We start from the raw sequence: 12816 nt of genomic DNA, 5'->3' as shown, positions 1-12816 counted from the left end.
CTGAGAGAACTTAATGCTTCCATCATTTTGTACTTACCCCTTTCGAGTCAATCACGCCAGGTTTTGCATTGAACTTCACTGTCTTCAACCGGGCACGCTCCTTTCTTTCCACTCTAATGAGAAAAACAAAACAAAACAAAACAGTAAGTTCCTTATTAAGTAAAGTGCTCTTCTTTTTCTTGTCCCTACAACTCAAATAAAACATGGTTGAGAATGTTTTGTTTCCTTGGGAAGGATTTAAAAAATGAAAAACTTGGTAAAAATTGTCTAAACTTCTAATATGTCCCTGGAAAATTTTGTCTTACATGCACTGACAAGTCCTAATATTTGGAAGTAACATAAAATTATGGAAATGCTTATGGATCAACAAGAATCTATTTCAGGAAATCACAGCCCAGGAAAACTAAGGCCTAGAGCAGAAACAAACAAGCCTCTTCTCCTCCCTTCTGCTCTCCTATTTAAAGAGCAGTGTTACACTGCTAGCTTCGCTTGGCAACCAATATGTTACATGTACCCTAGAATGTTCCTTCAAGGAGTCTAATGTCCTTCCATCATTTTGGCAGCATCATTATCTTACCTGCCACTAAAGGAGCATTTGCCATGTTATTAAGCAAGGATGTAGGAATAAAGGAAGGAAACATTTCCAACAAGGCTGTAACGCACACCCATCATGATACGCTCTCAAACACTCCTAACAGCATCACTGTGGGGAGAGAGGGGTGGTGAGTCCTGCTGCAGTACTGGAAGGGGACCACAGTTCATCTGAAGCTAGAGGGGTGAGAAAGAAAAGGTGAGCATGCATTCCAGTCCCTACCAAGCTGGGAACCGGAAGGACAGTGCCACGGGGTCCACACAGGATGAGTGGAGGCTGGGTGAAGTTGTGGAGTTTCCTAGGATGTTGGGGGCCGGGCATACTGGTACACATATGAAACCTACCACTTAGATGGTAGAGACGACAGGATGATGAATTCAAGGTCAAAATCAGATATAAGTTTAAGGCTAGCCTGACTGACCTACATGAAATCACAAAATGTCTTAAAGAAAACATATGGCTGGGGAGATAACTCAGTTGATAAAGTCCTTGTTTATGACAAGGACCCAAGTTTGAAGCCATGTAAAAAGCTGGGCATTGGGGCGGGGCAAGAGTTTATCATCTTAGAAGAGAAAGGGATGGGTGGATTTTAGGGCAGACTGGCTAGTAAGTTCAGCCTGCTTTGTGGATTCCAGGCCAAAGAGAGGCCTGTCTTAAAAAAGGGGAGGAACCTACGAAATGAGGCTCATGGGTTTATGTATGCATGCATCCATACACAGATGAGCATCCACAAGCGAATGCAAACTCCTCCTCCTCTCCCTCTGAGCTACTCAAGGACTTGGGCAGTAGTAACAAGGCATGAATGAGGAAGGTGGTATAATCAAACTAGGGTTTTAAAGATTTATTTTTACTTATGTAGATATGTATGTGTGTGCATGTAGTTAGGCTCATGCGTATGTAGGACTTGAAGGGTATTGGGTCCCATGGACGTGGGTACTGGACCCTGAATTCTGGCCCTCTGCAAAACAGCTAACACCCTTTATCATCGAGTTATCTCTCTAGCCCTTCAAGCTAGTATCTTAGGAAAAGGATCCTGGTGCAATGGAAAAGAATTTTGGAAGGGCAGGACAAAGAAGATTGGGGTACGCTCACAAGCTCTTTCCATAACCCAGGCAATATCAATGAAGGATGGGGAAGGATATTTCGGATATGAGAGTCAGGGCTTAAGAAATCCCAGGAAAATAAAATTTGATTAGCTCCTGTTTTAAGCTAAAGTTGAGAATCTATGTGTTACCTTGACTTCTCCAAGTCTCTGCAGTAAAGTGTTGTTTTGATTGCCTGCTCCCTATAGCATCATTGAATTTTATCTCTGGAAGTTACATCTTGATTCCCTTCTTTAAACACTTTCTATTGATTTGAAAGTTTGTGTAGTTCTCTGGTCCAGGTGCATGTAACCCTCAGTAGAATATTACAGCAGGTCTCCAGTAGAAGACCATGGCACAAAAATACTATCCGGTAGGCTGCTGTGACATGGCTTTGTTTAAATCTGGCTGGCTTTAACTCCATTTTTTTTTCTTTCTTGGGAAAGAAAAGAGCAAGTGAGAGAAAACTAATCCCAAATCTATAGAAACTTAATGGCTGATGAAGTCTAAGCTATTCATAGCTCTGTAATTAGCAGCAGGCGACTTCCTAACCAAGAGCTCTTTTGTGTTTCCCACTGAATCACCCAGGAACTGGGTTTCCATAGCTACAGAACGAAGACTCAGAACACATTGATTCCAGTGGCAGAGTGGAATATTTGGGTGGAAAGGACTGGACAAAACCTTTCACATCTAATATCAGACATTAAAGCAACATATTCCCTGGGGAGAAACCGGTGTTGAGAATCTCTCCTTGCATCCACCCAACACATAACGGTTGGCAGGAGAGCCAGAAGGGCTTGGGAAAAACTTCTAGGTAGAAGTAGCAGGAAAGAGACAGAAATCTTTAATAAATAAAATTTTAAAAAAAGTGCAGGGAAAATAAATGCTGGTGAATTCAGCATTCATTAAGAAAAAAAAAAAGTAGTCCATTAGGAAGAAGCCTGCTTGGAGCTAGTCTGTCTCCCTGTTAAGTTTAAGCTCAAACGGTCATTCTTATTCACCTCCTCAGATTTTCCTAAAACCGTTGTTAGAGCCTTTAATTTTATTCCGACTCCTTTGCATGAATTTGACTAATGATGGGAACCACTGCTTCATCCCATTGTCATGACTGCAGCATGTGGAGCATGCGCGGTGATCACAGAGAATGGCGGTCAGTTCTGCACAGACCCACAGAGGCCACAAGCATGTGTGACACAGGGTTCAATGCAGTATCCAACCTAAGGATTACTTGGGCAGAGCAGTCCACACTTCCTAACAGATTTCTGAGGTCACCCTTTCGCTGTCCTTAAGGGACCTCAATAGACCAGTTTTAGTGGGGTCATCACTTAAATCTCTGTTACAAACAATATAGCCAGACACACATAAGTGCACACACACACTTACCTATCAATCACTGTGGTTTCCTAATATTTTTAAATTGGAAATAGATTTTTCACACAATGTATTCTGATTATGGTTTCCCCTCTCCAAAGTCCTCCCAGATCCTCCCCACCTTCCCTCCATTCCCTGATTTCTTCCTGTATCCCAATACAGTGGCTCATTTTCCCCATGAAACAAGAAGTAAGGCAGAGAGACGGGGCTTTCAAGAACACAGCCTTCTTTCTCTTTTGGCACCCAATGCTCAAGATCTGACACCTAGAAAATAAGTCTTCATTTGAGAGTATGCCACACATGAAAGTTGTTCCCAGCACTACCTATTTTATTTGTCTATAACCTATTCTATGGTTCATGACTTCACATGGAGCTGGGCACTTAGTACACGTGAATCAACAAAGATGTGATTTTTACTTTTCTCCTTATGTTTTTCTAAAATTACTTTTATACGGTGAGACAGAACTAGCTTTATAATACATAAAACATTTCTGACATAATTACAATCCTAAGAAAATATTCATAATATAAATTTATAATCAAATAAATACAAATATATTTTTATTTTGTATAAAATAGATCTGCAGCCAGGCAGTGGTGGCAGACGCCTTTAATCCCAGCATTCAGAAGTAGCGGTAGCCCGAGCTTGCTGACTTCGAGGCCTGCTAGGCTACAAAGTGAGTTTCAGCCAGAGCTGAAACGGAGAAACCCTGTCTTGAAAAACCAAATAAATAAATAAACAAAAATATAACTGCAATGTAGAATATCTGCGAGCAAAAGAGTGCGAGCCCACATGAACGTGGCAGCACTTGAACAAAGCACTTCCTCAGGGCAGCTGTTATATGGCTGGCGACACGGTTTCCTTTAACTGAAAGGTTGCTTCTTTCCAAAGATCGAAAAAAAACTACAAGGATGGTCAGCGGCAAGTGGGAAATTGTTTGGGAGAGGGCTGTATCTTGGGGGAAATGATGCACACTAACTGAACGAATGACTGGGGACATGATGGTTAGCACCACACGAGCCTGCGGCTGGGAAGCTTTGGACCATTTATCCTGGCTCCATCCTCCCATCTAAAGTCTGAGACCCTTTCATGTCGTCCTGCGTAGTTTAGAGCGTCGCTGGGCGATTTCAATGAGAAGAATGCTTTCTTGAAAATTAGCTGTAATCTATTTCTGACAGAATTCGTCCCTCCACTCAGCTCTTATCCCTGGGACCAACTGAACATGACAGCTCCTCAGACAGCTTTGGTAACTGAATCTGAGCAACCGGGAACACATGTCGTCCTGACTGTTTTCTTACATGAAGATGCACAAACACATCAATGAAGTAGTATTAAGAATCACTGTTTCAGGACTCCAGGAACTCAGTGGATCAAACAGAGCCTACACACAACTGGGAGGGAGAAGCGGTGGGGATGTGAAGAAGTGGAAACAAGGTGAGGAGTGGATTTTCCACCCGTCTTTCTCCTGGATCCTCGTTCCTCTTCCAGTTTGATGTCTGTTCTCTGTCCCCTCACCCTCTCACCCACAGAGTCCAGTTGGCAATGCCCATATGTGTGGGTATGGAGTCATCCACTAAAGTATAGTCAACCTGCAAGGGATGACACCTCCAATGGAAACTAACTCTCCCCTCACAGCCATCTTGTCCTCCTCAGCTAGGCACAGATTCTCATGGCCCCTCCCCCACCTATGCTGCAACGTTGACAGACTTTGGCTTTGATACCAATGTTTGTTTCGTAGACCATGTCTTGTGCCAGAAGGACATTCGTGAGAAGGGAATTCCTAATGGTGGTGATGAGCGGATGCTAGGATATATGGTTGCTAGGATATATGGTGATGATGCTAGGATATATGGTGATGATGCTAGGATATATGGTGATGAGTGGATGCTAGGATATATGGTTGAGTTGACTCACGTGAGAATGATTTTTGCCTTTCAAAAACAGAACTGAGGAAGCATTTGAAAGAGGAGGGCTTGATACACCTAAGAAATACACAGATGAAAAATCTGAGCAGCTGAAGGGAATGTTGGGAAGGGGAACAAGACTAACTGAAAGAGAATGAGGTATCTGTCCACCCAGCTGCAGGACAGTTCATGGCTCAAGCATCTGGGCCTTAGTAAATTGTTGCCTTTTATATTTGGCTTTTCTATAAACTTTCCTGGTCAATGCTGAGCCACAGAATCAGTGCATCAGGTGTGAATGGGTAGGCAGGCTCATAAGGCACAGTCTAGGAGAAGCGTGGAGGCTGCTCTTCCCCTTCCCTTCCTGCCTCATCACACTCTCCAATTTTGGTAAAATCCTAACACGCAGAGAATGAGAAATTTTTTATTCTTGTCACCTGTCACCACTGACAATTTTCCTGTAGAATGCCTATCACACTTAAATAGTCATTTTGTGTGCAATCTCCTCGTCCTCCCCTCCCTGCATTCACACTCCCTAGATAGCTAACACACACACACACACACACACACACACACACACACACACACACGAGCGGGGGGGAGGGAAGAGAAAGAAGGCATCCTTACCTCCGTTTGCTGGGAATGACGCCCATCTCCTCACTGTCCCCATCTAGTATGACCCTTCTGGCTTGCCACCACTCATCATCAGAAGCGTTGATGACATGGAGGATGTCTCCGTATTTAAAACTAAGTCCTTGGCTAGGCAGCCCGCTGTCTTTGCTCTTGTCATAGTCGAACATGGCTCTGAAAGAGAGGACAAAAGATGGCACGGTTAGGAAGCTGATGGCATTGATTTAAAACACGGGCTTTGGAATTTCAGCTCTTGCTGGGGGGCTCCAACATCTCCTACAATGTTTTCCTGGATTGTGCTACACAGTTTTTATTTTCGGTCCTACACTGAGGTTACTTCTTGCTTTTCCTTGCTAGTTGCAGGGGTGGTCAATAGGTCCCTATAAGTAGAGTCCACTTCTCTTTTGTGGGGACCATCACATGTAACAGGCGGTAATGAGAACCTAGGCCCTCAGTTTATTACCCAATTGCAATATTTTTTCTTTCTAATAGAACCACATTGTACAAATAAAAAATAAATGAAGAAAACCATGGTTATCTTTCTTAAGTTCTCTGTGCCAGAGATAAATTTCCCTCAGCATACTAACTTATAGACACCTTCCTTTGAAATAGAGCAAAAGTGGGGAACATGAGAAATGTCTACCCAGAGTGACCGACTCCCCCCAATAATGGAATATTGAGTCAACACTGATCCTGGGTGCCTGAAGAGTTACTGCAATGACCTGAATGAGTGCTTAAAATGTAAGAATCAGGGCAAAAGACCCATGTTTACATGTGTACAGAACGAAATCCTTCGAACAAGATCACAGCTCCTTTTGCTTCTATGAAATCCAGGCCTGCCTCATCACCGCACTGATCACTCTGAATTGGAATCCTCTGTTGCCACGGAAGAGGTTTGGCTGAGCCCCTGCTAGGGCTGAATGCACTGCACTTTCTAAGACTGGAATAGCGCCGGAGTGAGAAGCAGCATGAACAGTCAATAGGACAGTTGAAGCCATAAGGATGTGACAATTTATTGCATGTACTGTACTGTCTATTTTTTAACATATCCCCCTCCTTAAAACCCACCACACACAGTGTCAAAGGTTTCCCTGAAGAAGACTCTACCACCTCCTCATGAATTCCTTGCATTCTGCTCTGAGACCTTCTTTACATTATAACCACCATGCATTAAAAACAACGTAGATTTGGAGAGTGGAATTTTCTAAAATCATTAGGGCCAACCCTGGCTCTTTTCCTTCCCTCCCCCTGCCTTTCCTTCTCTGTCAAAGACATGTTGCATCTGCTGTCATGGTAACCAAAAAGCGCTGAAGATAGCACTTAACCCTCAAATATTATAGGAGCTGAATTACTTAAAATACAGCCATTTCCAGTATCCCTAAGTGATGTAATTTGGAGAGAGTCTTTTGGTCTGAGTGCCTGGAATAAATGATTGCTTCCTTGACCATCTGCATCTTCCCTATCAGGGACTCACACAAAGCCCTATCCCAGAATGTGGGGGTGTGGGAGAGGACAGCCACCACTCTTGCTGATGGGAAGAATTGTGTGACAAGACAGAAATCAGCTCACACTCCAGAGCCGAATGTGTTCAGTGCACAGCTACCTTCCCATAACGGGAACAACACAGGCAACATCTAGCATGTGGTAGGAACTACCTAGGAGAAGGAATTATAATGAAGAACTACTAAGGCCGTGCCCAGTTCCTATGGTGCCTTAATAGCCCCACTGGTTACCAAGGCCAACTACTTTTCTTTCATAGGCTCCAGTTGCTTCCATATGGTAGGCAATGGTGGGTACTGGCTCCATTACAGAGCTGTGTGGGTAAATCCTACGAAGCAACGTGCATAAAGCATTTCTACAGTGCATTGCACATGCTGGCTAACTGCATGTATGAACTACATCCTCCTCTAGCCTAGATTCCTCTCTACCGATTGCACTTTGTGGGAAAGAAAAGAAAAATTAACATGCTTGTCTTAAAACAATTGTCCTTAAAAAGGCCCATGGCAAAGGTGTCCTTTAGGTGATATTAGGGAACTTAGATTTTGAAAAGATCCCTTTTGGACATAGTACTTCACATGGTGGTTCTGTACTGACAGCATTGCTTAGGCTGGGACAGCTGTGGTGGCTCCAGGCAGATCCCAGCACAAACCCTCCATGCCAAGTCTCTAACAATTCATTCTGCAGACAACACCTACGGCCTCTTGTCACAAGTGCTCAACAACATAATTCAGAGCCTCACGGCTTCCAGAACATAATTCTGCATACTGTGTGCAAAGACAACTTAAGAGCCCCTCTCTGTCTTCTGGACCCAAATTAAGTCCTCAGTACACGCTTCTAGAATGTTCCAGGTGACTACTGCATGCCCCCTTTCCTCACATCTCACTACCCTCATATGCCATAAGGGATGTGGAGATTATTTCCAGCCATTCTCTCCAGGTCAAACAGTCTCCTGTGTGCTATCCTCTCCCAAGAGTTTCCAAAGGGCAGTAGACGCTCTGCCTGAGGAATTCAGTTATCTTGTCCAACCTGCCCGCTCTAGGATCACGCCTATTCAGGACTGTCAGGTTCCTAAAAGCCAGCATCTGACACATTTCAGCTTCTGTCTCCTTCGGATATTAATGGATCCACACATCTGGGGAAAATGCTACAGTGCCTCATCACCTAATTTAAGAAGCGATAAGCTGTTTTTAATTTGCCTCGTGTGCTAATTCATCACAATGGCTTTTATAAAACGCCATTAAGACTCACACTTGCCACTGGGGTGCTTTTAACAAGTCCATTAAGACAAGTGGAATTTGACACAAATAACGCAAGGTTTTCTCATCCCTCCTGCCCCTCTTGAAATGCAGTTCACTGTGCCTCTCTGCCAAGTGGGAAAATCTAGGAAGGAAAGAGTGAAGCCGCTACTTTCTCATCCTTGTGGCTCTTCATGGTAGCTGCAGAATATCAGGGTAACCAATGGAGCAGTGCTTATGAAGTACCCAACTATACACTAGGCACTCTATCTTCCCTGCCTTGCTCACATTACTAGGTAGGCAAGATAGCACATAGGCCATATGCCCATCTTCTGAGGCAGAAGAGACCTGGTTATGGTCCTGATTCTACTATTCCAATGTTATATTATTATTATTCCTGGGTGACCTGTGACATGTCCCCTAACCTCTTAGAATGATGGTCACTTAGACAACTATTTTTCCCAGTGAGTAAATGCAAATAATGATACATTAATTTCATAGAACATTGAAGAGCTACGGCAACAGGATGGCTCACCAGGTACCCAGAAAAGACTAAGCTGCCCTTGTTAACTTCTGACAGCCGGCACACCACAAAAGCATTTGTCTCATAAGGAAATAAGACACAAGGAGCTAAAATGAAAAACCTGGAACAGAACCAGAGCTCAAATGTAGATATATTTCTGAATCAAAAGCACGTGCTACCAACCTTAGAATCCAAGGGATTCCTGATAAGAATGGTGTGGAGAGCACAGTATTCCCAAGGAGCCCATGATTTGATGACAACATTTATGTTGACACCATGGATTAGATTTCAGAGGGTCATCTGCAGTCTATTGGGCACACATTCAGTTCTTTCTGCTTTATACACATTTGCTTTGATTTTTGATGAGGACATAAGGTTGTACAATATAAGTAATACCTAATAATAATCTATTGTCAGAAGAGATATGAGCTATGTGTAGAGGGGAGATGGACTTTAAAACTGAGTCTCCCACTGTACCAACCAACCCATGTGTTCTTTCCGTTGCAAGCAGACCCCACCAAACCCAAACACATATGCTTTCTTCTAGAGCTTAGACTGTGCTCACAGCTCTCGGTCATGACAGGGCTGATGTTTTCTACATTGTTGGGAATTTTGACCCATCTCTTTTAGGCTAGGAAAGCAAAGAATAAGGAAACTGGTGAGGTTGCCAGACACAGTGCCAGAAAAGGGAGAAACTATGTGTTGTGTCTCCAGATTATAAAGCTTGTGGTAGCAAGAATAATGTCCCTAACAAATGCTATACCTTAATCCCCACAGGTTTGGGAATCTGTTACATGGTATGGCTGAAGAACTTGTAAAGGGGGTTAAGTTTAAGGCTGTCACTTGGTGGGGATTTCCCTGGATTACCCAAGTGTGCTTGATTTAATCACATGAGCCCTTACCAGTGGAAGAGAAGAGCCTAAGAGAGGGCCAGAGAGATGCATCATAAGTACAACTTGACTGTGTTAAGGAATTAGATTCTGCCAACAACCAAAACAAGTGGGGAGTAGAGTCTCTCCTCCAGCCCCATAGTGGGTGCAGCCTGCAGACAGCTTCCTTTGATCCTGCAAAGACCTGCAGAACTGTAAGTCAAGGTGGTTGTGTTGCTTTAAATTATGAGATGAGAATAAATTGTGATGGCAACCACAAAACTATTTTGGCCAGACTCAGGGTACTGAATAACCCACCCCTATAAACCACTCTGGGACTGAACACTGGCAAGAGGCTGGAAGAATGATGAGGTGTACAGCAGAAAAAGCTGCATTGCTTTCAACAAATACCAGCAGAAAGAAAGACATTAAGATGAGGCCATGAACAGGCAGATTTCTCGTGGAATTCTGGGCTTGGGAGATGTCGGGTATGAGAGGGTGTTACTGCAAACTAGGAAACGGTAGAAGCGTTAGTGGGATCGTGTCCTGCATTTCTGTGGAAAAAGAATCAATGGGAGACACAAGGTTGATTGCGGTAGAAACAGAGATGGCTCCCTCCCCCCAAATGTTCCTGTAGTAGCCTCTAGAACAATGGTTCTCAACCTGTGGGTTGTGGTCCCTTGGGAGGTCCAAAAACCTTTTCATGGAGGTCATATATCACATATCTTCCATATCAAATATTTACATTACAGTTCTGAACAGTAGCAAGGTTACAGTTATGAAGTAGCAATGAAATAATCTTTTGGTTGGGGGCTACCACAAAATGAGGAACTGTACTAAAGGGTATCAACATTAGAAAGGTATGTGGCAGAAAGGACATAGAGATGTGCTACAGTCCAAGGGGACATATCAAGGTCGACTTGGCCTGATCACAGGAGTCCTTGAAAAATGAAGGGAAAGCAACAAAGAGCCGAGATTGACACAAGGACGGAAATGAGGGTCTGACGGAGGAAGAAGAGAGTTTGTTACAGCAGCCATGTGGAACTAATACGAGGTACTAAAAGCAGCATCATTTTTAGATGAAGATGAGGAGCAGGGAGTAAAGACGAGCTGCCTGTCTGATGGCCCTCTCGTCCATTACTGATTCTTTGGAATAAAAACAAATATTAAGCCATGCTAATGACACTCTGAATGCCTAATATCAATTGGTCATACGCGACATACTTTTATATTATTTCATCTCCATTAACATCCAGATGACTATTTCTACTCTTGATCGAGTTCTCATGAAGTCTCATGAAAGCAACATGTGTTTGGCTTCATTTTAGCAAGCCGAAGCACAGAGGTAACAGACTTTTTTTCCCCTAATGTTGCCAAGCGCTCTGCCCTTAATCCCTTTGGGGCGGACTGCATTAAAAATCTACACGCGGAATGACTTTTGCCTCCTGCCCTGGGTCAGTAGTGATTGCAAATCTGTTTCTCTCAGATCCAGCCTGAGCAGAGTCCCTGCAAAAGAAGCCTTTACAAAGGAAGGAGTGACTCTGCAGTATTCCCTTCTGTGCTGTGAACTTGTTTGGACCTGAGAAGCTGTTGTTTCCATGACAACTTTAGGGCTCGAGAAACAGGGTGTTTCAACTCAATTTCCTGAGTCCTTTGAAAGGGAGGCCTCTGCTTGATTAGAGGAGACCGTCTCTCACCCTTCTGTGGAACAAGAGAAAGAACCAAAACAACAAAACGGATAAAGTCTGCTGTCTGCCCAGTCCTTCCCACACTGCCTGTTATGAATGGAGATGTTCCATTTTAACATGAAGGTAAGTCGCTGTGGACAGGGCAAAGCGGCACAGATGTTCTACTAAAGTGACATGCTCACACCAGGTTACCTCTTTCTCAAAGTCTGTCGCTGAGGGAATTATCATCAGGTGAGTTGGGTCTCAACGAGATTACACAGGGTCCTTCAGGGCCACCTTTAGCCAAGAGTTCCTTTACCTCTCTCACCTCCTCCCTATGGAGAGGAGTGGATGGCTGTTCCATAACTGCATCAAGAGCAATGGGTGACGGTGTCTTTCATGTGTGATATAAAAATGCATACATAGTAAACGTTCTCCAAATGCTTTCCTGCAGGAGTGGTGTGGGGGGGGGGGGGAAAGAATAGCTTGAGGCAGGGAGATTTGACCTTTAGTTGCTTATTTTAAAAATCAGAAATTACCATCTGCTTCCCCATCTTAAAAACAATCATTACTTACTCATGCAGATAATTAAGAGTGTTTCGCCAGGTGGTAGCGCACGCCTTTAATCCCAGCACTCGGGAGGCAGAGGCAGGCGGATCTCTGTGAGTTTGAGGACAGCCTGGACTACAAGAGTGAGTTCCAGGATAGGCACCAAAGCTACATGGAGAAAACCTGTCTCGAAAAACCAAAAACCAAATAAACAGTGTTTCAAAAACATAAGAGGGAATAATGAATGGAAGCAGAAATGAATTGAGTAGAGAGAGAAGGGAACGGGGTTCATTACAGTCCCACCTTGTAAGCTTGCTATCCTGACTTCCTTGTGCTATAGCTTGCATATAATAAAGGAGGAGGAGGAGAAACCAATAACTCCATGTATTTGTCATTTTTAAAGCCTTCGTCCTGCAAGACTAGGCGCATGTGTTCATGTGCATCTCACAAGGCCGTGTTTGCCTTACAGGAATCATTAGCCCCGTGCTACTTCCTTCTCTGAGCTAGCTTTCCATCACCAGGTGACATACCCAGGAAAAACAGCATAAAGAGGGAATGGTAGTGTCACAAAGAGTCTCTAAGGTTTTAGTCTATGGTATTTGGTTGCATCACTGTGGGCTTGAGTAAAAGGGAATATCAACACTGAGAGCAAACGGTGAAGAAAACTCAGTCCACCTCATGGTGGCCAGGAAACAGAGACCAACTGAAGGAGTGGCCAGAGGTAATACATACCATTTTAGGGTACGATACTAGTGACTTCTGCTTCCTGGAATGTCCACTGCTCACCAATAATGCATTTCCATTATGATTCCATTGATGTAGTCATCCATTAGTGATATCAGAGCTCTCGTGATCTAAATGCCACACCTCTAAGCCCTACTATGTAGAGGGTCAAG

General features: G+C 43.7%; 1 protein-coding gene across 24 annotated transcripts in view; it reads right to left on the bottom strand.

The window, feature by feature from the left end:
• Positions 1 to 12816, bottom strand: part of Dlg2 (discs large MAGUK scaffold protein 2) — a 1645338-nt gene that overhangs the window by 58492 nt on the left and 1574030 nt on the right. For all 24 annotated transcript variants that reach the window (XM_041643707.1, XM_041642302.1, XM_041642110.1 and 21 more), the window contains 2 exons: positions 5575 to 5751; positions 38 to 113 (listed from right to left, as the gene is read on the bottom strand). In XM_041643707.1, the coding sequence (XP_041499641.1) occupies positions 38 to 113; positions 5575 to 5751 (253 nt within the window). The remainder of the gene's footprint in view (positions 1 to 37; positions 114 to 5574; positions 5752 to 12816) is intronic.

Source organism: Microtus oregoni, unplaced genomic scaffold, assembly GCF_018167655.1.
Source record: "Microtus oregoni isolate MIOR12 unplaced genomic scaffold, Mior012 000000F_ref0000247, whole genome shotgun sequence".
In the NCBI taxonomy this organism is placed as follows: Eukaryota; Metazoa; Chordata; class Mammalia; order Rodentia; family Cricetidae; genus Microtus; species Microtus oregoni.
This window is presented reverse-complemented; position numbering and strand designations above follow the sequence as displayed.